Source organism: Gavia stellata, chromosome 20, assembly GCF_030936135.1.
Source record: "Gavia stellata isolate bGavSte3 chromosome 20, bGavSte3.hap2, whole genome shotgun sequence".
Classification (NCBI taxonomy): domain Eukaryota; kingdom Metazoa; phylum Chordata; class Aves; order Gaviiformes; family Gaviidae; genus Gavia; species Gavia stellata.
The window spans coordinates 17,504,559-17,531,650 of record NC_082613.1 but is presented as its reverse complement, the minus strand read 5'-3'; the positions used below and the strand labels follow the sequence as shown (position 1 = coordinate 17,531,650).

At 40.1% G+C, this 27,092-nt stretch overlaps 1 protein-coding gene across 2 annotated transcripts in view; it reads left to right on the top strand.

The window, feature by feature from the left end:
• The first annotated feature begins 596 nt into the window (after positions 1 to 596).
• The window catches only part of PHF20 (PHD finger protein 20), a 63,827-nt gene continuing 37,331 nt past the window's right edge, over positions 597 to 27,092 (top strand). For both annotated transcript variants that reach the window (XM_059827146.1, XM_059827145.1), the window contains exons 1-9: positions 597 to 625; positions 7,268 to 7,382; positions 13,715 to 13,886; positions 14,103 to 14,187; positions 14,946 to 15,025; positions 18,627 to 19,014; positions 19,412 to 19,519; positions 20,472 to 20,648; positions 21,526 to 21,699. In XM_059827146.1, coding sequence (XP_059683129.1) covers positions 7,300 to 7,382; positions 13,715 to 13,886; positions 14,103 to 14,187; positions 14,946 to 15,025; positions 18,627 to 19,014; positions 19,412 to 19,519; positions 20,472 to 20,648; positions 21,526 to 21,699 — 1,267 coding nt within the window. In that variant the 5' untranslated portion in view covers positions 597 to 625; positions 7,268 to 7,299. The remainder of the gene's footprint in view (positions 626 to 7,267; positions 7,383 to 13,714; positions 13,887 to 14,102; positions 14,188 to 14,945; positions 15,026 to 18,626; positions 19,015 to 19,411; positions 19,520 to 20,471; positions 20,649 to 21,525; positions 21,700 to 27,092) is intronic.

The window sequence follows — 27,092 nt, the reverse complement described above, 5'->3', positions numbered from 1 at the left end:
TATGATCATCTATGCTGGATCTTTAGCCTGTCATTTCACCTAGAATCATACATTCTCAATGTACAAGATAAAACTGACTGTAGGCTGTAATTTCGTTTAAGTGCAACTTGGCCCATATGGTGGATTTAACACGTCAGTGATCGGTTCTTTAAATGTCTGCAGACGGTACCTTGAATTTTGAGTTACTTGCACGTACAAGGTTTGGTAGTTAGGCTGTCCCCTTGCTTAGTTAATGGGGTTATTCTGAAATATCTGGTGCACCGAAGTAGGAGTAATGGTAAAGTTACTGGTGGCTTCTGTTTAGCAAAGGACAAATAAACGATGGAGAAATTTCACGTGGATAGGCAGAGGGAGTGTTTGTATATCTGTAAGGTTCTCTAAGTTTCTCTCTAATTTGGATCACAGCAGACTGCTGACCCTCTGTATTGAAATATTTTCAGATTAAATTGATGTTCTAGAGGTGTTATTGGATGATTGGGATATCATTGGCTGTAGAGTAAATATTTTTTTGAACTCTAAACTATTTTTAGTCTCAGAATTCACATGACTTATGTTTTTCCTTCCCTATAGTTGTACAACAGTGTTTGGAATGTTTGCAGCCATATAAGCAACAAGTTTCTTCCTGGTGAGTATAAGTGTGGATCCTTGGTTTTGTTAATTGTAGATTTTCTTTAAGCTTTTGAAGTTTTGCTGTAAAATTCAGGTTTTTCTTAATTCTTGCAGAGGCACTGTGGATAATATTTCTCTAAATTAAATCCTTATATTCTTAAAACAGACTGCCCATTTTCAGTTGGAGGAAAAAATGACAGTTTCATTAAAGTAGATTTTCTTGAATGTTATTTGATTTAGGAAAAACCTGCTTTATTTCATGTGACTTAAACCCTTTTCCCAAATCTTTTTCCTTGTTCAGTGTTTAAGATTGTTTGTCTTTTAGTGTGTTACAGGAAAAAAGAGGGGAAAATAGAACAGCTAAATGAGATGATCAAATGAATGAAAAGAATTCTTTTTAGTAATGGGTATTTATTTCTTTAATTGCACTTGGTAATTCAAATAGGTTTTATTATAGAAAAATATTTTTTCTGTTCTGTTGAATTGCCCATGTTCATAATTTCTGCTTCCATTTTGGTCTGTCCCAGTCTCACCACTGATTTGAATTGACAGCACAGTTACATGCGAGGTTGTTGAGAGGATGAAAATGATGTTCTCAGTGTCCTGTAATCTTAGGGAGAGTGTGAGGGTCTTGATCTGGGGAGGGTAACTTATGTTTGCTGACACCTTTTCACTCTTGTCACTGAGTACTTTGAGTAAGTCTTGGTTTCTGCCTAAAGAGGACAGAAAACGTAGATTTTTACTTGTGTCAGTTTTGTTAGTCTACTTGTATAACCTAGAGGAAAAATAGGAGTCTGAAATAAAATACTAAGTCTTATGCTTTGAGGGAATGTTTGTGTGTTGAGGAATTGGCTGTACAGTATGGAAATTGTAAATAGCAGTTCAGGATCCAATTTCAGTGTTGTGTTGCTCAAAGAGTTTGCCTGTGTAGTTGTTGATTGAATCTGGGAAACTTTTGAAGCAAGAAGTGAGTGCTGGTTAAGATCTAGTTGAGGATCCTGCATGGTGCAAATAAGAACTGCATGTAGTCCAGTGTCTTGTTTGAAATGTGTCTTTTGGATAGAAAAAGGGAAGTGATGCAGTATTCCTTGGAATTTGTTGCACTGTCTAATGGTCTTCATGTCCAGTTTGAATCTTTTCCTGTTTCTGCTCCTGTTACATTAAAAAAAACCAAACCAACTTGACTGACTGAAGGTCTAAGGCTTTGTGTTTTGAAATACCAGTGCTAAGGACATCTGAAATTTATGGTTGTGTCCTAAAACTTACTCATCTTGCTATGGAATGGTATGCATAAACAAAACATGAGGCGGGAGCATAGGGATCCTTAGATGAATAGCTAGTACAGAAGGTGTTTCTGGGTTAATACTTTAACAGATGTGGGGTTTTATTTCTGTTTTTATGCGTAGGGTAAAATACAGTGAGGCATACTTCATGGTAGCAACACTGCTGTAGGCAAAACCTGGTAGGCAGAATTTTTTTGTCTGCAGGCAAGAAAAGTCTGTTGTAATCAGCTTCCCAAGTCAGTGCCAAAACAACTTTTAAAAATTATGTTTAAATGTTTGTGAGACTTGTACTTAGTCTTCATAAGATGCCATTACGATTGTGTAATATAAATGGTGTCTGTAAATACTGTTTTGCAGTCTGATACAGCCATTACCTTTTCTCATCTGCAGGTGTGTGGTTTCAGCACAGCATGGCTGTGGTCATCCACTTGCAAGGTCTTCCAGTTGTGGTGGGGACCATGGACTTCTCTGGATTGACCATTCCTGATGGGGGCGTGCATATTGTAGGGGGTGAACTGGGTGAGGCTTTCATCGTTTTACCACTGATGAAGATGCGAGGCTTGGTACCGTGTATGCAGATGGTATAACTAAAAGGTCAAAACTGACTATTGCCGAGCAATAAAAACCTTATGTGCAGAATGTGATTGGGCTTAGTCCTTGGCAGTTTCAAAATGGGCACATAGGTAGTTTTGGAACACTGTCTGGTGCTGGAGTGAATGGCAGAGTCAGCTTGGCTTTGTGGAATCGACTCTAAATCTGTTTTGGCATAGAAACTGCTTATACTGCTATACATGAAGGAAACAACAAAAGCTTATGTCTTGTCGCTTGTATTGGAACTGCAATTCAAATCTTGGGGCTGCCTTCAGTATCCCAGTTCAGTTACACCTGTACTGCATCTCCAGTGAACACAGGGCAATCTCTTACTAGTTGCTTGTTACTCCCTGGTTTTGCCAGTGCTTTTTATTAACCCACTACCTGTCCTACCATGTAGTCCTACTGAATCACCAGTGATGCAGAAAGCCTGATAGGACAGCAAGCTTACCATCCAGAATAAAACTAAATACTACTTTGAAAATTTACGTTTATGCAAACTGCCAAAGTTTACCGTGCTCCTTTATCAAGCCACAGAACTATGTTTTTTCATGGAGTTCCTCTTTTTTTCCCTCTGTTGTGCTCTGATGGGGTAGGGGAGGGAAATCGCCAGGTTTGGCACAGATACACTAAAGAATGAAGAAGATAAGAGGCTGAATTGTGGGAGTGAATTGCCCTTCTTCTGAGCTGCTTATGAAGTATTGAATTGCGACAGTACTAAGTTTGGAAGCGAGACTGATTTAAAGGCAGGGGTTTTGGTGTGATAATACATAGGGAACGGTTTAATCATACTTACCAGTGATTTGGAAAACAATGTTTGCAAAGGTAGGTAAGGTTTTGAAAAAGACTGCAGTGATTCTGCAGTTTCCAGAGAGAAAACAAAAATAGACTGTTATTAGTGAAAGGAAGTTTGCTGTAACTGCTTGGTTTTGCTCTATATGATAATATGAAAGACTTGTCCAGTTTCCAGAGCAAGCCTCTTCTGTTGGAACTTAGTGGTGTGCCAGGTTTGGGGCTCAGCACTGACAGAGCTTAAAACTGAAGAGAGTAAGAACGGCTACAGGTGTGGGTGTACAGGACCTGCACTTTTAGAACAAGCTTTCTGCTCTCTAAAAGACAAAAGTCATGATTCCTGAATGGATCAATATTAATATACGCATATTATCCTCTGCATTGCCCTGATATAAATGTGCCTTCCTGATTGGTACCTGTAAGTATCTGAATAGTTGAGCTAAATTACCTCATGGTGACTTTTATGGGGAAGAAGAGGCTCTCCCTTTGAAACAAGAGAAATGTGTACTTTCAGTGGTGTAGATTTAGAAATACTTTGTGTTGGAAGTTGTGACTTGTCTAAGTTCTGGAGTTCTTGTTCCTGAAACAGGTCTAATCCTCATAGTGGAATAAAAGGTTTTGGAGAAAAGCCATACAGCTTTTGGGGGTAGACCTGGTAACTACCCCTTGTTTTAATTGCGGTGTTGAGCACTTGAGAAAAATGGATTCCCAGAGTTACCACAGTGAAAAGCTTGCTCGTGTCTCGCTTTAGTTACCAAGTTAGTACAAATTAATTTTCTGCTGAAGAAAATTTTAGAAAAGATGTTCTGGTGAAGTGTTCTTATTTCCAAGTCGTAGCTATGACTGTGTCTAATTAGTTTGTTAACAATCTGTTTTGATGTCGTTCAGGGTTTTTAAGCAGTCCTTGCAGGAGAGGACAGAGGCTGAAACATAAGATCTTGAAGTGGAGCAAGCCTTGTGTTCATTGCTTTCTTTCTGAGAACCAAAGTTCTCCATGTGGTCAAGGTCATGCTGACGAAACGTGGATGGGCTTTAGTGTTGCCTGTTGGCCTTGTTTGTGAAGAGCTATGTGATGGCTCCCAGGGAAGGTCGTATCATATGGTTTCAGTCTTGTTCTAAGGCTGTATGTTTCACAGTAAAATTGTTGAGATCCTCTATTGAGAAGTATATCTCGTGTAATATTCTACCGAGTATGTATCTGCTTGAGGAAGCTGTTCCTGAAATTAGCTACAACTGGAAAAGGCAGCCTGCTTTGCACGGCATGCTGAGTGTAGGGGCTGCTGGATCAAGTTAAATCCAGTTGCAGGATAGAATCGTAGAATCATTTAGGTTGGAAAAGACCTTTAAGATCATCAAGTCCAACCATAAACTTAATTCTGCTAAGTCTACCACTAAACCATGTCCCTAAGTGCCTCATCCACATGTCTTTTAAAAACCTCCAGGGATGGTGACTCAACCACCTCCCTGGGCAGCCTGTTCCAGTGTCTGACAACCGTTTCAGTGAAGAAATTTTTCCTAATATCCAGTCTAAACTTCCCCTGGCACAACTTGTGGCTATTTCCTGCAAGAGATAACCCAAAGCAGCCCAAGTTTCAGAACTTGGGAGGGGAGAGGAAGGAAGAGTTTGGGGGAAGGGGCAGTGACATGAGATTTTTGCCCATACAATTTCTCCTCTCTTCCAACTTTGTGATCAGCTGCCTTGTAACAAGCTTGTTTGAGTTAGTGGGCTGCGGTACGTGTGTGCTCTGACAGATACTGGTGTCCAGCTGACTCTAGCTGTAAAGTGGACAGAGTTCAGATTTTTCACAGAATCTGCAGCCTCTGTAAATTTGGTTAAATGGCTTCTGCTGTTTTTTTCAGATTTCCCTTTAGTTGTGATACTCACAGTTTTTTTTACTATTTGACTGAAACTATAGTAAGGCCTTCCTCACCAAACCTGATCTTTATTTATAGAAGCCCTGTTGTATGAGATCCTGTTACTGAAGTCAGGAGACACGTATGCCCTTCAGCCTTGTGTAGGTGAGCTGAAATGACTCCCATTCTTCAGGATTGCAGCTATTACTGAAGGGAACCGCTGCAGAGAGCTTCAATACTGTACTTCCAGTACTTTTAAGAGTATGTTGTCTTTGCGTGTCCCTACTTAATGAAGAGGAAACACAAGTTTACTAGGACGAGAGTCATCTCGCAGCTGTAACTTCTCCTACAAGTGTTAAGCAAAATGTGTGTCTGTTCCACATTTGGAGGCAAGAAATTATATTGCTAGTGCGAGGAAGTGGTATTTTAATGATGTAAATCTGCAGGGAAAACAGTGGATGTTTGAGGTGTGGGTGGATAAACTGTTAAAAAAGGAAATGTAGCTTTGCACTTGCTGCTTGGATTTCCAGATTACTTTTTTTAATTCTTACTGTTTATTTTTCATCAGAACACAGAACCCCACCCATCCTAACTTTTCCTTAATTTCCTTCCCCCTCTCCTTTCCCAGTTAAAAGTTACGGAGGTGGTAGGTAAATCCCCCCCTCCCCACCCCAACTTCTAGCCATATTAGAAGACAGTCATTCCTGGACTGATTCAGATCCATGCTGGGCAAGCTCACAGTTTGTTGTCAGATACCGTAGAAGAGTAACTTGCAATGTTTTTCAGTTCCTAGGTGGCTAAAATATTTTTTATTTTGGTGTGAATCACTGTGTTGTGGTATAGATAATAGCACTTTTTTTTCCCATACCGTTGCAGGCTGCTTTAACAGTAGTGAAGATAAGCCTAAAAGCAGTGCTTTAGAGGAAGACAGCATATTATCCTCTGGTAGAGAAGTTCCTTTGCAATGTGGTTATGATACTCGAGGTGGTGGGGGTGCCTCCATGGCCAGCCCTTGGTAAATGGCCTGGTTTAAAAAGTGTGTCGATGGAGTAGCTTTTCCCTGTGACAAAAGCTTTATGACTTCCCTAAGGATCTTTGATTTCTGAACCACACTTGAACTTAGAGTAGTTCTTCATAAAATAATGTTAATCCTTCTATAGATGCAGCTCAGTTGATATAATTGCTGTTTATGCATTGTGTGAACCAAAATGCTGCTGCTTATTTCTGTTGCCACTGCATGTCTCCTTATTCTTGTAGTGTAAGACTAGAAGGTTTTTTCATTTGTGTCCATTTTATGCATCTTTAATTGAATCTTCAAGATACAGCCTTACTGTAAGGAGGACAGTATTGAATAAGACTTACCCATATTTTTTGATAATGTGAGCTTGAAGACTACAGGAATGGATCATAATTTGTATCTTATAATTGTGGGAAACGACTGACAAAAATCTGGGAAAAATAGCTCCTCATCAGGCTTTCCTCTAAATGTACCTTGAGAGAAACTACTTTGGCAAGATTTCTTACAACTTTATATTATCTGTTGGAAACATGTCTTGATGAAGACTATTTTTATTTTCTGGTTAAAGTGGTGAAGTGGGAAGAAAGCAATGCAAATAAGTAAGCAGTATAGACAGTCTTCTAAAATTGGTTAAAGAAACTACGTATTTCTCATGTGTCTGAACTCTATTGTATTTGTAGCGATGAGGTGACACGGTGTTCTTGAGCATTTCACTAACATGGTAGCTGTTGCAAGATTGTTATTGTGTTTGTTTTTGCCTACTTCCTGTTTACTGGATTCATCAAAACTGGGAGGGGGGAGAGAATTATCATGAATCTTCTATCTCAGTTGTGAATAAACATTGGGTTACAGAGTTCTTAATTGACCTGGAACTTGGACCGATGGACAAAGGTTGACCTTCAATCTTTCATGGTCCAGTAGCTACCATTTTGAACATGTTTTTGGAATGATTCTGCACGCTGTCACTTGGGAACCCTTGTTTAAGACATAATTGCCCCCATTACTTTCTGCAAACCAAAAATACAGAGGTCCCTTAACATCTAGCTTTTGGGGATTATGGTGCATAAGCTTATTTTGTGTATGTCTTGATTAGTGATTGATATTTAATTGCATTTTTCAGGGGAATAAAATCAGCAGTGTTGATATTACAAAATGACAAAACATCCTCCGAATAGAAGAGGGATCAACTTTGAGGTGGGAGCCCAGTTGGAAGCCCGTGACAGATTAAAAAACTGGTATTTTTTTAAAACCATTCATATTATATTAACTCTAAGTCTTTAATATCTTAAACATTTTGTATTGGTACAATATTTAGAGTCCTCATCATTGGTTTGTAGGAAAGTAGTTAATTTATAGAAGTTTATATACCAGTGGTTGAAATGGGCGATGGATGCTGATATGTTGTGCTGTCCCTTAAAAAGAAGTGTACTGGTGCTATCTGTGTCTAGGAAATCGGACTACTCATAAATCTAGTGGGACTTCAGACTCTGGTACTCCTGAATTCACACTTTAAGTTCTGTGCTATACGTAGATTGCAGAGCAGACATCACGGAGAGAGAAATCCTTTGCAGTACAGAATACCCAGGGTAGTTCCTCACTTACTTCCTTTCCCATTGCTGTTGTGAATTTATAGGCTTTAAAGTCTGATTGAAATTGATACGGTCTCTGCTCGTTTGAGGGTGGTCAGCTTTACAATTAAATAACTGGGTGGGGAAACACATTCTACGCTAAGTCTGCTCTGGAGCCTGTCTTGTACACTTCAGTTGTGAGGAAGAACACTTTTTTCTTGGCTAACCACTGCAGTAGGAAGAGGAAAAAGGGCCTAAAAGTTACTCGGGCTAAGTTTGAGCCTTCTAACTCTGTTCATCTTAGGAAGTCAGCTCAAAAATTAGCATTTAATAATGCTCAGTGAATGAGGCCTACAATGAAAATTGCTGGAGTCAAAGACTTCTTAAATGCAGGAATTAATTTGGTTTTGTTAGCTCCTTAAGATATCTTCTCTCTCCTGAAATCAGGTATAGTTGACTTTTATTTAAGAGTCTGTGTGGTTTAGACATGGTCGTACTTCAGGCTCTGGAACCTGCCAGCAGGTTAAGCGTGCAGAAGTCGGAGTGGTGAAAACCATATGGGCATCCCAGAAGGATGGAGAACTGCCTTAGACACAGGGAACTTGTTCCAAAACATCTTGGTTGCATGCAGAATATTCTCTACTTTCCAGGTACAAGGGGATTGTAATCGTGAAAATGAGTAAACATAGCTCTTTATGGAAAGAACATGAAGTACGAACATTAAATCATACTTGCGTGTTATGTTGGCTTTCCTGTGTAACCAAGAGCTGCGTAGGTGGGGCTTCAGTCTCAATCTGCATGCATCTTTTGTATCTTGAGCTTTGTTTATACAGCAAAAAGTCATGCCTACAAAAATGAGATTTCTTAGCCTGTCTGTAATGTAGGCTTATTAAAGTTGCAGTTTAGTATAAGTCATGTTTGAGTAAGGCTAATAACTCATGTCCGTGACTGTTATCCTTCTGATGTGTTTGGACAACAACGGTATCTCAAAGTATGGGCGTACGTAGCTCTTAACAGCTTTTACATGGGAAAACTTGGCGGGGGTGGGGGTGTGGAATTCAACACCTACTATACTTTCCACATATCCCTTGGCTTAAATTTGAATTTTGGCTATGCTGTATGTCCAAAACTAAGCCATGTTGTTTGGTTTTTAAAAACACTTGATCTTAAATGACCTGTCTTATGCACAGTGTTTTGCAACTCTTTGATCTCACAACTTAGTTATTAACTCTCCAGTTCTGAAAGTTTTCTTTTGCCTGCTAAGCTTTTGAAACCTGGGTCAGAAAGTCCATGTTTCCTTGAGTGGTGATCTGCCTGTATTTCTGTTTTCAGGGTTTGTGAACCAAAATTTGTAAGAGCTGGGGGCTTATTTTCTCTCAGCAGTATCAGTGGTGACAGGCTGACACACCTCCCGAGGTGTGGATTTGTAGAGGACGGCAGACTTCTCTCTTCCCCTGCTACTTTCACCTGCCGCTGTCTGAACAGGACCACTCTGTGGTGTGGTTGCAATGTACTCCTTTTGATGTGGATACAAAACTTCCCCTTTGCTGATACTTGTTTTTCCAAGCTTTTCTTGTGTGTACTTTTGTTGCTATGTTGGCACTTAAACATACGCAGAAGTCTCTTGTTTGATCAGAGAGCTGGCACTGATTTCGGTGCTCAGTACCAAACACACCAGTCAATTCATGGGCCAGTATTGCTTCTCAAATAGCAGTAGTGCTTTGGAAAGTATTTAATCTCAGAGCCCCATTTACCTGCCTTTCATGGCAGTGGCTTGTGCCCTGAAATGCTAGCTCAGGACTTTCAGGGTGTTTGGATGTGATGCCAACCCTATTGAAGAAGAAAAAAAATTGTGCATGCCAGCAGAGTAGTCAACGCTGAGTCTGCTCCTTGCCAAAGTGCAAAGTGAATTTTGAATCTTTAGATGCAAATCTTATGGAGGGTTGCTTTGTTGTAACTGGAATCATAATGTAATGCAAGTGCCCTTCAGTTCCTGGTGCAGTTGTCTGTCATCTCCTAGAGTTGAACTCCAGGGTGTACAGTGAGTACTTTTGGTACTTGGCTTAGTTCTTGGGGCTTGGTTGATGCATCAAAGCTATCGTGAAAGGCTTGTGGCAGTGTCTGTTGACCTCAGGGCCCTAAAGAGGGAGAGCTCCGGCCATCAGGCAGTGCCTCTGTGCATGCTGAAAGGTCTCTTGGTACACAGTGCTGGAGTTCAGAGGATGGAGTAGTGGAACTGCTCCAGTAGTGCAGTCCTAAATGGAAAGAACCCAGAGAGGGTAGCTCTAACGATGTACCTGCACACACTGTCCTGGCTGAATTGAGTTCTTGAAACTCTTTTGCATTGGATCACTTAAACTCTTCAGTGCTGGCTAGCTGCAGACATCCTGTCTTACCGAAAAGAGGATGACTCTGCACTGGACACCTGCAGTAGGCAAATAATGACACCACTTGTGTTACCTTATTGTAACAACACCTCTTCAAGTTCTTCTGTCTGTTATGCCAGTAAAACAGATATGAAGAGGCTTTTGATTCTGTTTGAGGCTCTTGAGTATTGGAAAAAAAGATTAGTATTGTTATTGTGCTACCCTCTTAAGGTTTAGATTGTCAGCCCGTGAGTTTAATTGCTCATGCTGTCAGGACTTCGTCGCAGTACTGAAAAGATGAAACCCCATAGCTGTTGGCCTGCATGGTACTGGTTCTCCTAGATGCTTCCTTTCCTCTCAGCATTGCTTTGACTGCAGTAAGCTTGTCCCTTCCTACCTCCAAGAGAGAGGGGGTTTACAGCAATTCCTTTTTGGTATATGGGAAAGGAGAAGGGAGAAAAACTAGTCTGGGACTGAGAGATAGGAACTCCTTCAGTCAGCACTCTGATTCTGAATTTCCAGTTATTTACCTCTTCCCAGAAGAGGATGGTTTTGCGCTTGTGTCTACAAGAAATCCATTTTCATATTGGTTGCTGTGTTCTGACAGCAGTAGTCTGAAGTTGCCAGTCATCGCTAACCCCTGTCTGTTGAGAGTTATGTTGTTTGAGCTTTTGATTGTTGCTTGGGTTCTTAGCAAAACCGGTGCCAGCAGTTCGGGCATCTTGGAGGTTTTCCCTTGCTGTTTAGCCGGTGCCTAAGGCCTTGAAAGGTACAAGCTCAACATTCCTTTTGAATTGAGCTGGAATTGTTTTGGCCTCCCAATATATTGCAAGAAGTTGTGTCTGATTTCAGCTTGTTTTTCAGTGTGTTAGATAAATATTCAGATCAGTACCAGTTGGGGATTTCCTACCCAGGATCAGTTAGCTGTCTTGAAAACCCGTGGAGTCAGCTGAATGCTTCCTTTGTGGTTTGGGGGAGGATGTGTTGGACACATGGCAGTTGCAGTCTTTTTTCAGGCCTTAGCCAGGCTTCCGCTGTTGCCCTTTCACTGTGTGTATCCTCCCATAGTACGTTTTCTTGATAAAGAAGTCTGAATTTCTTTTAAGTTACCTCTACCTCTTGGCACGTTCACAGGCTTTTCGGTGCATCTGCATGGATATGTTGCATTCCTCCTCTTCTGTATAGATCTGAGAGGACTTGCGCCTCCTGATGTGGCATGCTTGCTCAACGGTTTGAAGGTTAGGGTACAAATGTTGGAGGAAGGAAGCTTGCACTGTCAGTGTGTGGTGCTCAGAGCTGTTGAGAACCTGTGAACCTTTCTTCTTTGCTTCGAAGTTGCCAGTGCTGAGTTTGCATCTGAAAGGAAGGTGGTGTCAGGGAGGGGCCTGTCAAAGTTCGGGGATAGATCTAGCACAGCTTCTAATAGGTTTACTGTTCCAGTCAAGAGCATTGAACATATGTTTGCTGATGTTGGTTGCTTCAGAAACAGAAGATTTTGTTCAGACTTTGCAGCATGTTACACAGGAGCTGGCCGAGAGCTCCAGTTCACCTACGCTGGCTCTCAACCAGGCCAAAATTTGGTCTCATTGTCACGTATGTTTTTGCTGTTCTTGATGATAAATCAACATCTCCCCCCCATCAGGGAGTCTTTAGAAGGTGAGGTGGGATAGGCACAGATGATACTAGTGCATGGTTCTGGGATGATGATTCTTCTGGTAGAGAAGGTTCCTCCTTTTACTGGGTATGAAGCAGGGAACAGTCTTGGTCTTGCATCACAGAGTTAGTTGGCTCTTGTCACTTGGGCTTGTCTCTCCCCAGTGGGAGAAGGTTAGTGGATTGAGGGTGTTGACCAGAGGTGGTTCTCTGCATGGACTGGATTGTTAGCTTAATGTTGAGTCGGTACTCTGTCATTTTTATCGCTTCCCTCTTGATCTTTGAGAATCTGGACAAGCCCTAGGCCCACTGCAGTCCTGATGGCAAAAGCATCCTTCTGGCTAGTCTCTTGTTGAGAGGACCTGGAATTCCTACCCCTGTTTTTGCTGTACTTCGTAGGCAACTAGATACCGATTTTCTTTTTCTTTTTTTTTTTTTTGGTGTCGTTACCTGTACTTAGTGATAGGCAGTTGCTGAGATATCTAAGAATAGACTACATTTAATAGAACTATGTTGTTACATGTGGAAAGATTGTGAATATTCCCCCCTCATGAACCTGTGCAGGGCAGTGCTTGGGGTTACCTAAGTAGGAAATATGTTGACTGTCACACAAAGGAAGTTCCTTCCTTCCTTCCTAGGAAGCTGGTAACCAGTTAGAGATGTCCCTGCCATAAGTATCTTCCATTTGTCTCCTTTTCTTCCACAGCCTTTGCTGCATGCGTTCTGATAATATGTTGGGATGACCTAACGGCATAGCTTGAGGCATGTGGCATCCAGTGTTAGGCAGAGCCTTACTCCGTGGTTGCAGTGTCAGTCTCTAGTGTGGCCTATTTGTAGCTGTTTTTGAACAAGTCATGGCTGGACGTGTCTCAGACCTGCTGAAGAATTTCAGTTGTAGGTAGCTTTTCATCTGTGTAGGATTGTAGAATGGTAGTCTGTGCTGCATTTACGTCTTAATTCTGACATGTCTGAGTTTTATTTTTAGCATCAGGCTTGATCCTTTCGAGATGTCATTTCTTTCTACCACTTGTTCTATCTTTTAAAGTGTGATTTATCAGGTAAAGAATACTTGTGGGTTTGGGTGGTTTTTATTCAGCCCTTTGTTCAGGAATTCAGTGGGGCCTTGCCTTTCTTCCACAAATAACTGAAAACACTGACAAGTTAAGATTTTTCCCCTGGCACTATTATTGCAGAGGGGAAAACATTAATACTTGGGATGTTATCTTCTTTTGGGATAGTGAATTGTGCTATGATTCTGAAATACTTACTGAAGTTACAAATTACCAATGCAATTAAAGAAATGCATAGTTTATAAGGTCTTCCTGGTTAGAAACAACCGAATTTGACTCATCTCAGATTCCTGTATTTCTAATATACTGAGAGATTTTTATTTAAAAGTCCCAGGACTTTGCAGATTAAATATAAACTTAAATTAGGTTTAGTGTGCCTGCTAGACTTCTGCTGTTACACTGGGAAGACGATTCATGATGCCTGTTGATGGATATCACTGAGAGGAGTGTATTGACCTCCAGGTATTACTGGTGATAAGAGGGAGCTGAAGCTATCAGTTTGGTGAATATGTGCAATTTCTAGGTGTAGGGAAGGTTTTTCTGACTTCTTGATCACTAGTTATGTTTTTTCCACCCCAGACTAAGAACTCCTTAGTTGTCTCCTCTTCTTGCAGCTGGTGTTTGCCTTTGTTCAGGTTTGGGATTCATCCTGTGCTGTGCTCTTAGTCATTTTGTAGCATCTTTACTGCTTATACAAGTGATACATCAAATAATATTAAGATTGTAGAAACTGGAGATTGTTAGGTGTAGTTACTCGACTCCCCATCACACCTGATCAAACAGATCTTCAGATATTTTGCTTTTGATCATGCAGAAGGCTCCATTTGTGCAATGTTTTGTATTGTAGTTAAGTGTCTGAGACAGCTTACCTTATTCTTAATTGAAACATTTTAATCTGCCTTTTGACCAGGTATCCAGCTCACATTGAAGAAATTGATTATGAAGAAGGAAAAGTACTTATCCATTTCAAACGCTGGAACCATAGATACGATGAATGGTTTTGTTGGGACAGTCCTTATTTGCGTCCCTTAGAGAAAATACAGTTAAGAAAAGAAGGATTACATGAGGAAGAAGGTTGTGCAGTAAGTAGAAAATAGCGGACATCTGAGTGTGTAACAGTTTAATGTGCACTTGTATGAATTATGACCATTAAAATGCTTCACTGTTGCTGCGTTGCCTGCTGTATAAGTTTTTATTATTTATTTCAAATATTGGAAAACGAATCATTTTGATGTTTTGATGAAGTTGTATGTTTCAGTAATTCTCAGATGAAAACACTTTTAACTATTGTCTTGTAGGGATTTCATATAAATGATCAGGTATTGGCATGCTGGTCTGATTGTCGCTTCTATCCAGCCAAAGTTACTTCTGTTAACAAAGATGGTAAGGAGTCATTTGTGGTTTTGTCATGCTTGTCAGTACTGCATTTCTAACTTTATTCTAACCTCTTTGCTTAGGTGGAGAGATAGTACAGAAGCCAGCTGTGACAAGTTTTGTTTTCAATTACATGTTTTAGTCTCCCATCAACTTCTTTAACCTAACCTCTTATCCTTTTCATGACATAAAAGAACTTTCCGCTAGGATATCCAGTCAGTAATTGCTTTAAGTATGTATTTGGGAAAAGTTGTTTCTTAAGTTTATTGTCAAGAGATGCCTGTAACCGCAATAAAACTAGTGTCAGAGCTGCAAAAACCCTTTACAAATAGGAGAGAAGAAAAAAAAAATAAAGCACAGCCATGCTTCTCATTTTTGAATATCCGTGAGGAACCATGAAGGACTTGTTCTTGTGCTGTGCGTTCTTTAGATTGTATATAGGTTGTAAGATTGAGGAGAAGAAGTCTGTGTAATTATCTACTGGAGTATTCCACCAAAAATATTTTGAGGGTTTTGTGAGGAAGTGTATCTAAGGAGCAACTCTAAGCTTAGACATGCACCTTTATGCTTACCGTAATTGTTTTTGGTAACTTCACTGTTTCTCCCTTACCTATGATAAGACCTCTGCTGTTGAAGTTTCTAACAACACAGATAAGGCAGCTTTTATCTAGAGCTAAATATGCAGCTAGAGTATTGGAGCTGTTAGCAAATGCTCTGTTAAATAACTTCTGATCTTTAAATTCGTATGCTTTATTTTCAAATTTTAGGTACATACACTGTGAAATTTTATGATGGTGTAGTTCAGACTGTCAAAAACATTCATGTCAAAGCTTTTTCCAAAGATCAGGTAAGTAATGTGTTCGTGCTATTAGTGTATTCTAAAATTGACAGTCCAGGTGGCTAGATTTGATGAATTATGAAATAGGAAATGAATGAAACATTTCTATTGCTAACATACAATACATCTGAAATAAAATCAGTTAAAATGAAAAGGTTATGCAAATCTTCATGGTATAATTTGCAAAGCTCTCAGGTTCACGTTTTCATGAATGCACCTCTTGAAGTAAAGAAGTCGTAGGCATATAAATAGAAGTTTTCTAAAAGTCATTGGAAGATTTGGAATGTATGTACTAAAGCTAGTGGTAGGTCATTGAAGCAGACTTTGGTTGTTTCACCTGTTTGCGATTAGTTTAAATGCATGCATCTTAAAAAATTAAGGGATGGGAACTACGGAATGAACAGAAATTACTCTTTCCCAAAGTAACTACTTGATTGTCTTGAGACTTTTAAGGAAGCTCTCTAGTAATCTTTCACCTCACGACTTTGAGAAGATAAGCTTTTTTACTAATCCACGTTCTGTTTCTATGCTTTGGCTGTTCTACCAACCCTTCACCTGCTCAGTGCTGGGGGTTCAACCTTCAACTCGTGACGCAAAGTAGTTAGTGAGCCATTCTAAAAAAAAAAAAAAGTGTATATATATATAAAAATTTTTTTTGTCCTGCTCACGGTGAGAAGGAAGAAGTGTTGCTTTGTACTTAAGTTTTCATGTGCGGGCACTTCATAGGCAAGGCTGACAAGTTCTAGTCCTGTGTAACTTGGTTAAAACTTCTTAAAGTACCTGCTTCAGAATAATTTTCATTACAGGAATAGTTTTAAGTTTGAGATCTTGCCACACATTCCTGTGTGGTAACTGTAGCCTGTGTTTTTAGTCATGCCTTCTGCTTTTAGTTTTCTGGAACTTTAAGTTTCAGCAAAGTAATTGAATCCCTTCCCCCAACATGTCTTAATATCCATTATTGGCATCTGTATTTAATGGGTACAATTTAAATCTGTCACTGTTGTGAAGAGGCATGCCATTCCTTGGAGGTCTCCAGATTTGTATATCTGCCAGGCTGGGAGGGAAAACTATTTCAGATTTGCCACAAAGTGCTCTTAATAGCTTTCAAATGGTAATAATTGTGCCTGATTGAGGGTTGACGAATACCCACAAGGGAACTACCTGAAGAATCTTCATTGCCATGGGAAATATTTCTCCCATATTTAACCTTAAATACATGAAGTTGAACAATCTTAAGAAATACTGTGCATAAGAAAGGCAAAATATTTTGTCTCTCCTCTTTCAACTTTCATGTTTCCGCACAGCTTTGGGTAGGTTTTGAAAGGAGTTTAAGTTTTCTTCTCCATTTAACCACTGGCTGGGAAGGTTTCTCTTAACCCAAGAAATAAGTTATGATAGAACATTTTGTTTTGTCCTTTAGCATAAAGGGACAATTTCCTAGTGAGCTCTGTTTACACAATCAGAAGTAAAGTTTAAAAAAAATACTTGAGCCATGGGAGAGCTCAAGATTCGGTTGTGAATGTAAGTTACTTAAGGTGTGGGTACTTAAGTTATTGTAAGTTACTTAAGGTGTAAGGTACAGCGCTAATGTAGCAGCATGTGACAGTGGAGGGAAAGTGTCTTGTTCCTGTTCATCGGTAGGAGGGACTGTAGCCCTGAAGACACACATGCCCCATATCTTAACTTTTCTTAGAAAACCAAATAAACAAAAAAAAACCCCCAAGGTCCCCAAACGACCTCATTTTTGAAGGGAGCAACATAAGCTGGTCATCTTTAATAACAGCGTTGCTCTGTCCCTGTGTAGAGGGCATAACATGCTATATTGAACGGTGATGGTAAAATGCTAATGACCTGCACAGTGTGAATGTACTTATGCGAGGACACACAGCTTTTAAGAGTTCAGTAACATCAAGAGGTAGTTCAGACATACTGTATTTATGGTTCAGTTTCTTGAGAATAATTTGAGTAAGATGGTTCATGCGTGTTCCAGTACCACATAAATTATTCAAATCGGACGGTTCTATGAGCAGCACAACTGATGAAACCTAATGTCTGAGGGTTATTTTTTGAGGGTTTTTTTACTAATGTTTGAGTTTACACTGAAGCTTCTCCCATAGGTGTGGCATTTAAGGAATTCAGAGAAGACAGATTTTTATGATGTCTGAAAAAAGTGGTGCTCAGATACCTAAGAAGGTGAAAGGCTTTCTTTCCCTTTGCCTAGCTGTTTGCATGAAAAATACAGCAATTTGATCTCACGTTTTTAAAAAGTGGGTTTTTTATCACCTCTGTGCCAAGTGTGGTTGAAATAATATCATGGAGGATGGAGCAGACTGCACGTGCACCGTTTTATTGCATCAAGATTATTTCTTAGGATTGTGGTCTGTAAATGGCAATATTTAAAAGTATCAGTTCATGTAAGCCACATATAGATAGGAAGATCGGGGTGGGAAGAGGCAAGATGTAATGTAATACAAGGAGATAATGAATCTTAAGTGTATTCTCAGAATTCTGTATAACTCAAATCAGCTGTTCCGCTTTCTTTGCCTAAAGAAGTGTCAAGAGGTATTTAGCCTTTCTTGTCCTCTGATCCTTGTTCTAAGTTTAAGTTCAAAGTGTTGTGTCTTGCAGAACTATGCCTGGGAAGGAGTATGGGTGCTCTTTAATGCTTCAGGTTGTTAGGCAACAGGACGAGGGAAGTTAGTTCAGCTAAAGGTGGTGTTGACACACAACCAAATAGAAATTATTAATCCAGGCGCAAAGTTAGGTTTCTGTTCATCAGAGTAGCGAGGTTCTGGGACAGCCTGTAGCAGGATCTTTGGAAGGGGGAAAAACCAAAATCAGCATCCCCCCCAGGTGGTGTTAATATGAAACCTGATCACAAGAGGGAAAGGACATTGAGTAGCAGTGACCTGTTGATATAGGGGTGTCCTTCCTGCTTTGGTGGTGTGATAGAGGAACTGGGGAAATTAGATGAAAGCTGAATATTGTATCGGTAGCTTGCTGGCCAGGGACTGTTAAGGGTTTTCACGTCCTCTCGTGCTGAACACAGACTACAGAAAGACAAAGTTTAAAGTTTTGTTTTTAAATTTAAATGTGTAAATTTTAACATGTGGTTCCTGATGAAGTTGGTGATTGCAGTTGCTTTACATGACTCTTTACTTAGCATGTTTCAGTAGCAGTGAAAATTACAAGCTAAATACTGGTCTGTTTTGAATGAGACAGTTTTGTGAAAGGAAAACAGTTTTTGCATCCAAGTGATTTGCCCTTTTCTGTGCTCTTGACTCCCGCTCTTTCTTCAGTGACCCACGTAGGCTTTAAGTAGTACTGCACAAGCTAGTATGGACCTACCCTGCACGTGAGAACGAAGAAACAGTAAATCTCTTACGCCATTGAGTTGTGAAAAGAGTGAATCTGTTGCACGGTCCTGTTGAAGCTGTGTGGGTCCTTGAACAGTTCAAGTGTCTAAGTTTTAATCTGTGGGTTGCAATAGAGTATATGCTTTTATCCTTTGAAAAATTGGACAAGGATGCAAGTCTGCTAAATGCAAAGGTGGGGTGGGACTTTCGGGTTGAAATATGTTAATTTTCATATGTCATTCTCTTTATTCTAGAATATTGTGGGGAATGCTAAGCCTAAGGAAAGAGGTAATGAAATTCCGTCGTCTCCTGAAAAGCGGGAGAAATTTAAAGAACAGAGGAAAGCAACAGGTAATGCAAAGAAAGACAAGGATGAAAAGACATTAAAGACTGAGAAAAGAGTTAAGCAACCTGATAAAGAAGGAAAATTGATAGTCATCTCAGAAAAAGGCAAGGTCTCAGAAAAGAATATATCTAAGAATGGAAAAGAAGATAAAGAGAATATATCAGAGAATGATATGGAATATTCAGTAGATACACAAATTGAGAAGAAGCCTGAGAATGACAATGTAAAGAGTCCACAGGAAAACGCAAAAGAAACTAAACGAAAACGTGGAAGACCACCGATAACACCTCCAACGGGTAAGTAGCTAAACTTAAATGTTTAGGCCATGTATCAGAACCCTTTTAAACTTAACTAAAGGAATGAAAAGTATCTTGCTCTTTTACAGCCTGTCTCTAGAAACTTTTTAAAAAATTTTAAATTCATTTTTGTTCAGGCTTGGTTAGGATAGCTGAGAGCATACTTGTTAATCAGGTTTGGAGCTTCAGTGGTTTGGTCAGAAATCCGATTTAGGAAAGTAATCTTCATGTATTACAAAAAATGTCTGCAGTAGGATTAAATGCTAATACGTAGACTTTGGAAAGCCAGGTGAAACTGTAAGTCCAGTATTTTAAGTTGTGAGGCTTAGCAATTTATGTTTTAAAGAATTTCAGATTCATATCCAGACAATTTTTGTTCTCTATCGAAAATATGTAGAGCCAAGTTCTCAGACGCTGCAGCCCATAACTTTGGAGTTAAGACGTCGGAAAATACCTAAAGGAGGTGCAGTTCCATCAAAGCGTCCGAGGATTGAAAAAAACTTGCGTGAGTATTTTTTGGTATTTAACTGTCACAGTATTTGTACATGTAAGTTCTTGAAGCTTAAGTGTGGGGGGAGTCTGTAGTATTAACCTTGAACAGCACCTGTTTTCCTTAAACTGGCCATTCTTACGTAGCATCATCATGCTGAAATTCCCTCCTAAATCTTGGAAGCTGGGTTTGGATAAAGGAGCCACAAGCTGTGAGTCTTGATGCAGAAGTTCACAGACATACGGGAGGCAGTGATTATACTGCCTCCAATACATAGAAGGTTATAAAAGCCTCTTTCTAGTTGTAGAAACTCTTTAGTTACTAGATGGAGGATCCACCACATTGCTTAGCAAAGAAATTTTAATACTAGATAAATATTTATGTTGCTGCAGTCTAATAGCCTCTACTTTATTTTGGTATACTATGTAGTGATGTTGAAGAACTTGAGTGTGTTGATGAAAGAGAAACCTATATTCTCTGTAGTAGTATCATGAACAAGGAGATGAAGAGCTGAAGAAGGCTGTCTTTCCCTTCTTTAGGACCACAAAGTCTTAAAACTTCAGTGCGCATACGTTATCCCGTTTAGGGCCAAAGTTGTTTGTGTGTCTGAATTGTCTCATGTAACTTCTGGTATTACTTAAGTCTGTGGGGTGATTGCTGTTTAAAGCAATGTTTTACCAGGAGGATATTGATCTGTATTCTTACTTCAAATCTGTTACTAAAAGAAAAACTTGAGAGACCTGTAACATAGGCTTTTGCTCTATTCTTATGCTTATTTAACTGTTAATATGATTGTAGCTTTTACAGAGAGGTCTAATCACCAGGGCTGTTTAGCTTTTGCTATTAACCTCAGTCCTTAAAAAACACACTTTCAAACTGTCACTGGGAGGGGAGATCTTTAAAGTTTGCTTGTGAGCTGTTTAGTAATCCTGTAATTGCATGGTACCATTAAAATTGTCTGTTCCAGCTCAGGAAAAATTGAAGAACTCTTCAGATAACCCTGAAAGAGACCAGATCAGGAGACGATCTTCAAGACTCTCGTCTAGTATTAGCCATGAGATTTTAAACACAGATCATGTCACAATTTCGACAGAAATTCAGCCTTTGAAAGATGCAGTATCTAACCAAAAGGAATCTGAGAAGGGTAAGCAGCTTCCTGGTATTTCTTGGTGGCATGGCAGTCATCTAGTTGTTGCAAGCACTATAGTTTCACTTTCATAACCTGCCGGCTCTATATCTGCAATTAAAACCTGATTTCATCAGCAATGTAGAGAAAACTCAAGGTAAGTTTGTATCTCTCTCTCTCTGCTGCCCTGATTGCCTTTTGCTTTTGATTCCCTCTCCATCAGTAACCCTAGCGTTTCCCTTGCATGGTGGGAGCTTTTCCAGTAGAGGGATGACTGGCTGGGATAACTGGCCTTGCAAAAGGAGAGCTCCATAGGTTGTAAAATAACTTAAAGGAAATGTTGTGGTTGGTTTTTTGTTTTCTTTTTTTTAAGGGATGCAGGTTGTGCTTGTGAAAATGAGGTAATTACAAAGTTGTAACACTTTTAGATTGAAGAAGTAACCTGAATGCTAAACTTAGTTTAATCCTCGTGTTGAACATTAAAAACACCAAACGGGATGCTTTTATTCTTAGACTGGGTGGAGATAATGCTCCCTTTTTCAGCCCTGTGCTTCCCTGCCTTTCCCTTTCAGGGGGAGCTCTGGTAATGGTTTGAGGAGACCTGTCCCATGTAGGCTATAAAGAGCTGGCAGCCTGTGTGTTTCTAAGCAGCTCTAAATTTAGAGAGTTGCTACAAGTTGCTGTGTTGTAAAAACTTAATTTTGTGTTAACACAACAGCAAGCAGTCTGAGCATGGGTGGGTATTTGTCTCCACTGTAATGTGATGAACACTTGCATCAGTGTTCTGGAACATGCTTTTGTGTGCATTTTACTCAATGAAAATTTGTTTCCTCCATTCTAGGACCATGCTTTTGTGTGCATTTTACTCAATGAAAATTTGTTTCCTCCATTCTAGTCCAGTTAGAAACTCCTGTTGAATCTCACCAAAGTTTCAGTGAACAAGGATCTCCTGGAAACACATCACATAGCACAGCACTCAGTACGGATGCCAGTTTACAGGAAGAAAAAGTTGAAGACACTGAGTCTTCCTCTGTTACTGTCAGAACTCAAGAACCTTCTGCTGCTACAGGTTCAAATTTTGATTTCATATTTGATATTGATGCATTTCTTAAGGCAGCTGATGCCAGGTGTTTTGTGCTTGTATGAGTGTCACTAACAAAAATTGTGCATTCTTGCAATGTTAACCACAGGGGAAAAATCGTATTTTTGTCCCTTATGGACTCAGTTTTGATCTTATGCTTTGGAGATTGACAGCAATCTTCCAAAAAGTGGAAATCATAATTTTTAAATGACTGGGTGTAATATTTTTAGCATGTGAATGGCGAGATTAACTAATGCTTGCTTTTGGGTTATAATTTAATAGATCTGGATTAAGTTGGACTAGCATCTTTAAAAGATCAGGTTCTTCTGTCATTTCTATGCTGCAGGTGTGTTGTAGCATTGATGTTTGGGAATCCTGATTGTGTATTTCTGTATCCTTGTGTTTTGGCTTCTATACTTAAGCCCTAGACTATTTAGAGGTTTTAATGCCAATTCATAAAATAGTTCAAACATTTCAGTGTCTGTCTTAATAATGTATATAATATATTTTCTCGTAGCTGGGGAGTTTACTTCCCTTGCTTTTTCAAATTAAAATATCCGACACAGATAGTAGACTGTAGCCAAAACATAGTGCTGTCCTGTGGTTATTTCTCATAACTTTGATATTAGTATCTGCAGCTAACTGGGCAAACTTGAACTACAAATTCGCTAGTTTATGCTCTATCAAAGAAGCTTAATTTTAAGTGGAACAGAGCATTTAGAGGGATTTACAGTTGCTCAGCATTGCTAGAGTAATCTGTATCTACTAGCTTTCATCCTGTTTGTTGGTTCCAAATTTACCCTCCTGCTTGCACGTGTCCTCTTTCAGTCACTCTCGTGTAACTGTACAAATGAAATGTCCTCTCCCTTTGCCACTGATGTGCACCTTCAGTGCAGGAAGGATTTTACCTTTTTTCCTTTGCTTGGGTTTGACATGTAAGTGGTCTTTTACTATTTAAAAATTTAGAGCTTGTTTGATCTTGCTCTTCTTCCAAACCAGGCTGATGAGATACCCACCTGCATTCTAGCTATGGTATATCCAGAGTCTTCTCAGTTGGTGTGTGTTGGGGCTGTGCCTTTCCTTCCCTACGTTCTGGCAGTGAGTTCAGAAGATACAGAGTGGCTGCAGGTTCTTTTTGCTAGTCAGGCTGCTGTGTCCTTTTCAGTCTGTAAAGTACTTTTGGGTTTAACTTTTTTTAACTGATGGGTTGTAGCTTGTTTTGGCTTACGAAGGCAAAACCACGGTCTTGTGGTTGAACTTGTACCTGAACAGAACATTGATCTCTCCGATACCAAGGAAATGCCATTACTCTCTGTATTAGCTCTGAGTACATGAGCTATTGACAGCCTGCCTGCAAATCTCCGAAGCAAAGGAAGGATGTAAAAAGTGTTGGTCCTTCCACTGGCTACAAATTTCTTCCTCCCTCTCTTGTCACAGGTAGAATCAATTTAATGTACACTTTAAACTTCTAAGTTGAATACTTCCTCTGAGTAATTGCAGTGTAACATCACTGCTTTCCTTAAGTTCATGCGTGGACAACTGGTGAAGCTCCTCACAAGCACTTGTCGGGTACTGCTGTAATAGTCTGCTGTCCGGGTTAGCTGCACTGGTACCCCGTCTGTTAGAAGTTTGTAGTGCTGGCAACGTTAGCAGCTAGTGCTGTGCTTTGTAACTCTTTCCTTTGGAATCTGAAGTTCTTCTCCTCCGAAGTGCCCTTGAAACTGAGCAGGCATCCTTGAATGTGATTTTTGTCAAGATGAACAGCCGTGTGTCCTGTTTGCAAATTTTCACCCTGGAGTAGCTTTTGCAGCTGGTAGGAGGGGCTGTCTGCTGTAGCAGCAAAGGAGCATTAATTTTTTTTCCTCCTTCATTGGATCTCTGGAATATGTCCCTGGAGTTTTTAACAGAAAGATTGCAGACACTTGTGTCACTGGGAGTGCAAAGCAATGCTAAAAAGCAGTGATGCTTCTTGATCCTGTTGGAATCTTGTGCTTCAGGCAAGCAGGAAGAGTGGTGGCTGTTGTGACTGCAGTCTTAGGCATGTGAGAAGGTGTGCAGGTACGTGGTGGCTCCGAACAGGTACAGCGAACTGAACTGCTCTGAGGGGCAGCGTGCAGGTGTTTTTATTGGAGAAAACTCTTAAGGATGGGGAGTAAGAACTGTACAGGGTCTTTCTGAGTAAATGCTGTCACCTGAAATCCAAGTCCGAAAAGCTACGTTTCCATAATTAACCAACGTTAAAGATGTTATTAAGGAGTGGTTTGCTGATACAAGAGTTTTAAAATCCATAGATCCTATCATGGATAAATTTTCTGTCGTTAAAAGTGGATCTGTGTTTTCTTGTACGTGCTTCTTGTCTTACTCGTGGGATCGTGCCGGTACGCTCCAGTGCCGATGAGCTGCCTGACGGGGAACAGCAGGGCTGGGGCTCTCCCCGGTAACAGCGTGTGTGCGCAGCAGCGTGACGGTGGCCTCTCGCTGTGGGGTCTGAAAACGTCTCAGAAAATGGCCAGGGACTTCCTTCTGTTGGAGGGGTGGGAGGGTGTGTTAGAGCCTGAGTGTGCTCTCCTAAAAACAACTGGTGTTGGAAGCTGAAAGCTGAGTTAGCTTATTTTGTGGGTGATTATCATGGGAACAGATAGACATCTCTCCAAATACTAACATCTGTATGTCAAGCAGTTGTGTTCTCAGGCTGTATTAAAGAGATTTGGGGTTTGGCAAGGGGAGAAGTATATTGTCAGAGTAGGTGGTGTGGGTGGAATAAAGGGGTATTTCTTCTGTACAAGATGCCCACAAAATAAAGAGTGGAAGCTAAGGTCAAGGGTAACTTCTCATACTTGGAATAAGTGCAACATTGTAACCCAATACTCACTTTTTTATTTGTCTGTGGGCTTTAATGCTACAGTCGATGGATGGGAATTCATTCTCTTCCTATAGGAAAATACTACAAAATAAAATGTATAACCTTCATTTTCTTCAGCATGTTGTGCTAGCGTTGTTTTGGCATGGGTGAGTGATGCTCCCTGGTAGAGTACTAGTTTTAACTTGCAAGATGTATAGGAAGAACGTGACTTTTGTAGCACTTGTATATCAGGAATTTTTAAGGACAAAAGTGCTCTTTTAAAGAGCATTTTCCCAGTCACTGGTTGGTAGATGATTCAAGATTTGTAGTAGTTGCAGACATTTGTGACAGCAAATACAATTTGGAGTGTTTATATGCTTGTTACGTTTTAAAATGTGTATGTCTGTAATGTGTTCTGAAAGGGCAATACAGCATTGCTTGTCAAAACTTAAGTTCCTTTTAAAAAATTTTTAGCAAAATTCTGATTAATTACACGTACTAGAGGATAAAAAGCCTATTCTGCTGGTTTTTGGCTCCCCTAATGTTTAGGGACCAGAGCTGGTGATTAGGATTTAGCTAAATCAAGTTGTCTTTCAAAAAAGCGGGTGACAGTCCATTAGCAAATTTTTGCAGCCGGTTAAAGCTCTGCTTCAGATATCTGAAAACAGGCTTAGGAGCACTCCACAGCTGTTCATGGGGCTTTACTCTTACAACCTGATTTGACTTTGAAGGTGAGCTGCCTTTGCTTTGCAGAGATCTGCAATCGTGTTTGTAGTTGTATTTCCCAGAGCCCTTAAGATTACTTTTTTTATTTGCATAGACATGCATCGGGGATTCCATTTGCCTTATACTTACCACATGTTTTTCTAATTTTGTCACTTTTAGCTTTGGGTTTCAGTTAAGGAGAAGCATATTTTTGCATCCAGTTTGAGAGAGCAGCTGTGTATCCTGCAGCTTACCTAGATAGGCTTCGATTCCTTCAAGGTAGTGTAAAAGTTGTCGTTTTAAGCCTAACAATACAGTAGGTAAAGAAGTCTATCCTGCCTTGTTCACTCGAAGTTTCTTACAGCTAGATGCCATGATCTGGACACAGTGTTTCAGTTACACCTCAAAGTGCAGGTAAGGCCTTTACATCCACCCAGCTGCTAGCCCCCTCTAAAGGTATGTCGAGGTTTGCGCAGTAGCGCACTGCACGCTGACAAGCTTTTTCTGCAGTACAGACTTCCCTGCTTTTACTGTTACAAATTTAGTGCCAGCACAGGGAGAAAACGGTGAGTGGAGCATTGTATGAAATACTGTCTAGACTTCTTGCAATGTCAAATAATGTTTCAGGCTCAAAAATCACAACTTTGTAAATATATTACGGTCTGCGATTATTGATGCCGTATGTATTTACTACACCAGGCGTCTACTTAGGTGGATTCTGGACGCACTGGAAATGCCTGGATGTTGTCCTTGCCTAAAGTGGTTTGAAAAGAGCAATTAGGCAAGATGTTCTTTGTTTCACAGCTGAGATCTTGAAAGACAGAGGTTTTTGAAAATAAAGGAATAAACATAATTTGGGTGCTAAAACGATAAACAGGAACACTTTTGGTGAGCTCAAGAAAAACAACACAAGATTTCAGAAGAAATAAGACCAAAGAAGTAGGTAATTAATGAGGAAGCTAGCCCAATGCTGTGAAGTGATCCAAAGCACAGTGTAAAAAGTGTCAGCTTAAGAAATGTAATTGTAATAAATAATCTTGAAAATAATACGGATGGAAGCACCGGAGAACATACGTTCTAGAGAGACTTGATGTGTTTAGTTTAACATCAGGTGAAGGAATAACTTGATCTTCGCTTAATATTTCTGTGGAGACCAGGAAATAGAGATTAGAAGTCTCATCTGTTTAACAGGCGATTGTGTGTGAAGATCTCATGGATAGAAACTGCAGCGAGGCCGACTTTAATTGGGGGAAAATGCTAAGTGTTACGTGCACTGTTGGCTTTCTGGGATAGCTTACCAACGCGTTACAGAAGATGCCTCAGGATGGCAGACGTCAGTCAAGATCCTGTGCTGCTGCCAAACATTCCTGTCCCAGCAGGAGTCAATTCAAACAACGAACTGGGGGGGGAAATCTCTTGTTGACTCAGAAGCTTCGCACCGTGACATTTTACTGTAAACTTACTGCTGAACGTGGCCATGGCTTGAACCTTGGCTAATACAGCACCGTGAGAAGTGAGAGAGGTTGCTGACTTGAATGCTGAAGGGATGTGTTTTTTCTCTGTAGTGAAAATTAAAGGAGACACTTGTTTGACCTTTAGTCTCTGTGCTTAATATTGTAATGGCTAATTGGTGGTAGGACTATCATTAACTTTCCTCTGTACTCAGAGAAAACACCCACCAGGCTCCTCTGAAAAGGCAAGTGCCTGAAAATCTGAAGCTAATAAAGCAAAACTTTCTCTCCATAGAAAACAGTTTTAGTACCATGCGTTGTGAGCAAATTGGGTATATGTGCAAGGATGGAAGTTCCTCCCTTTAGATGTCGGTGTGAGGAGT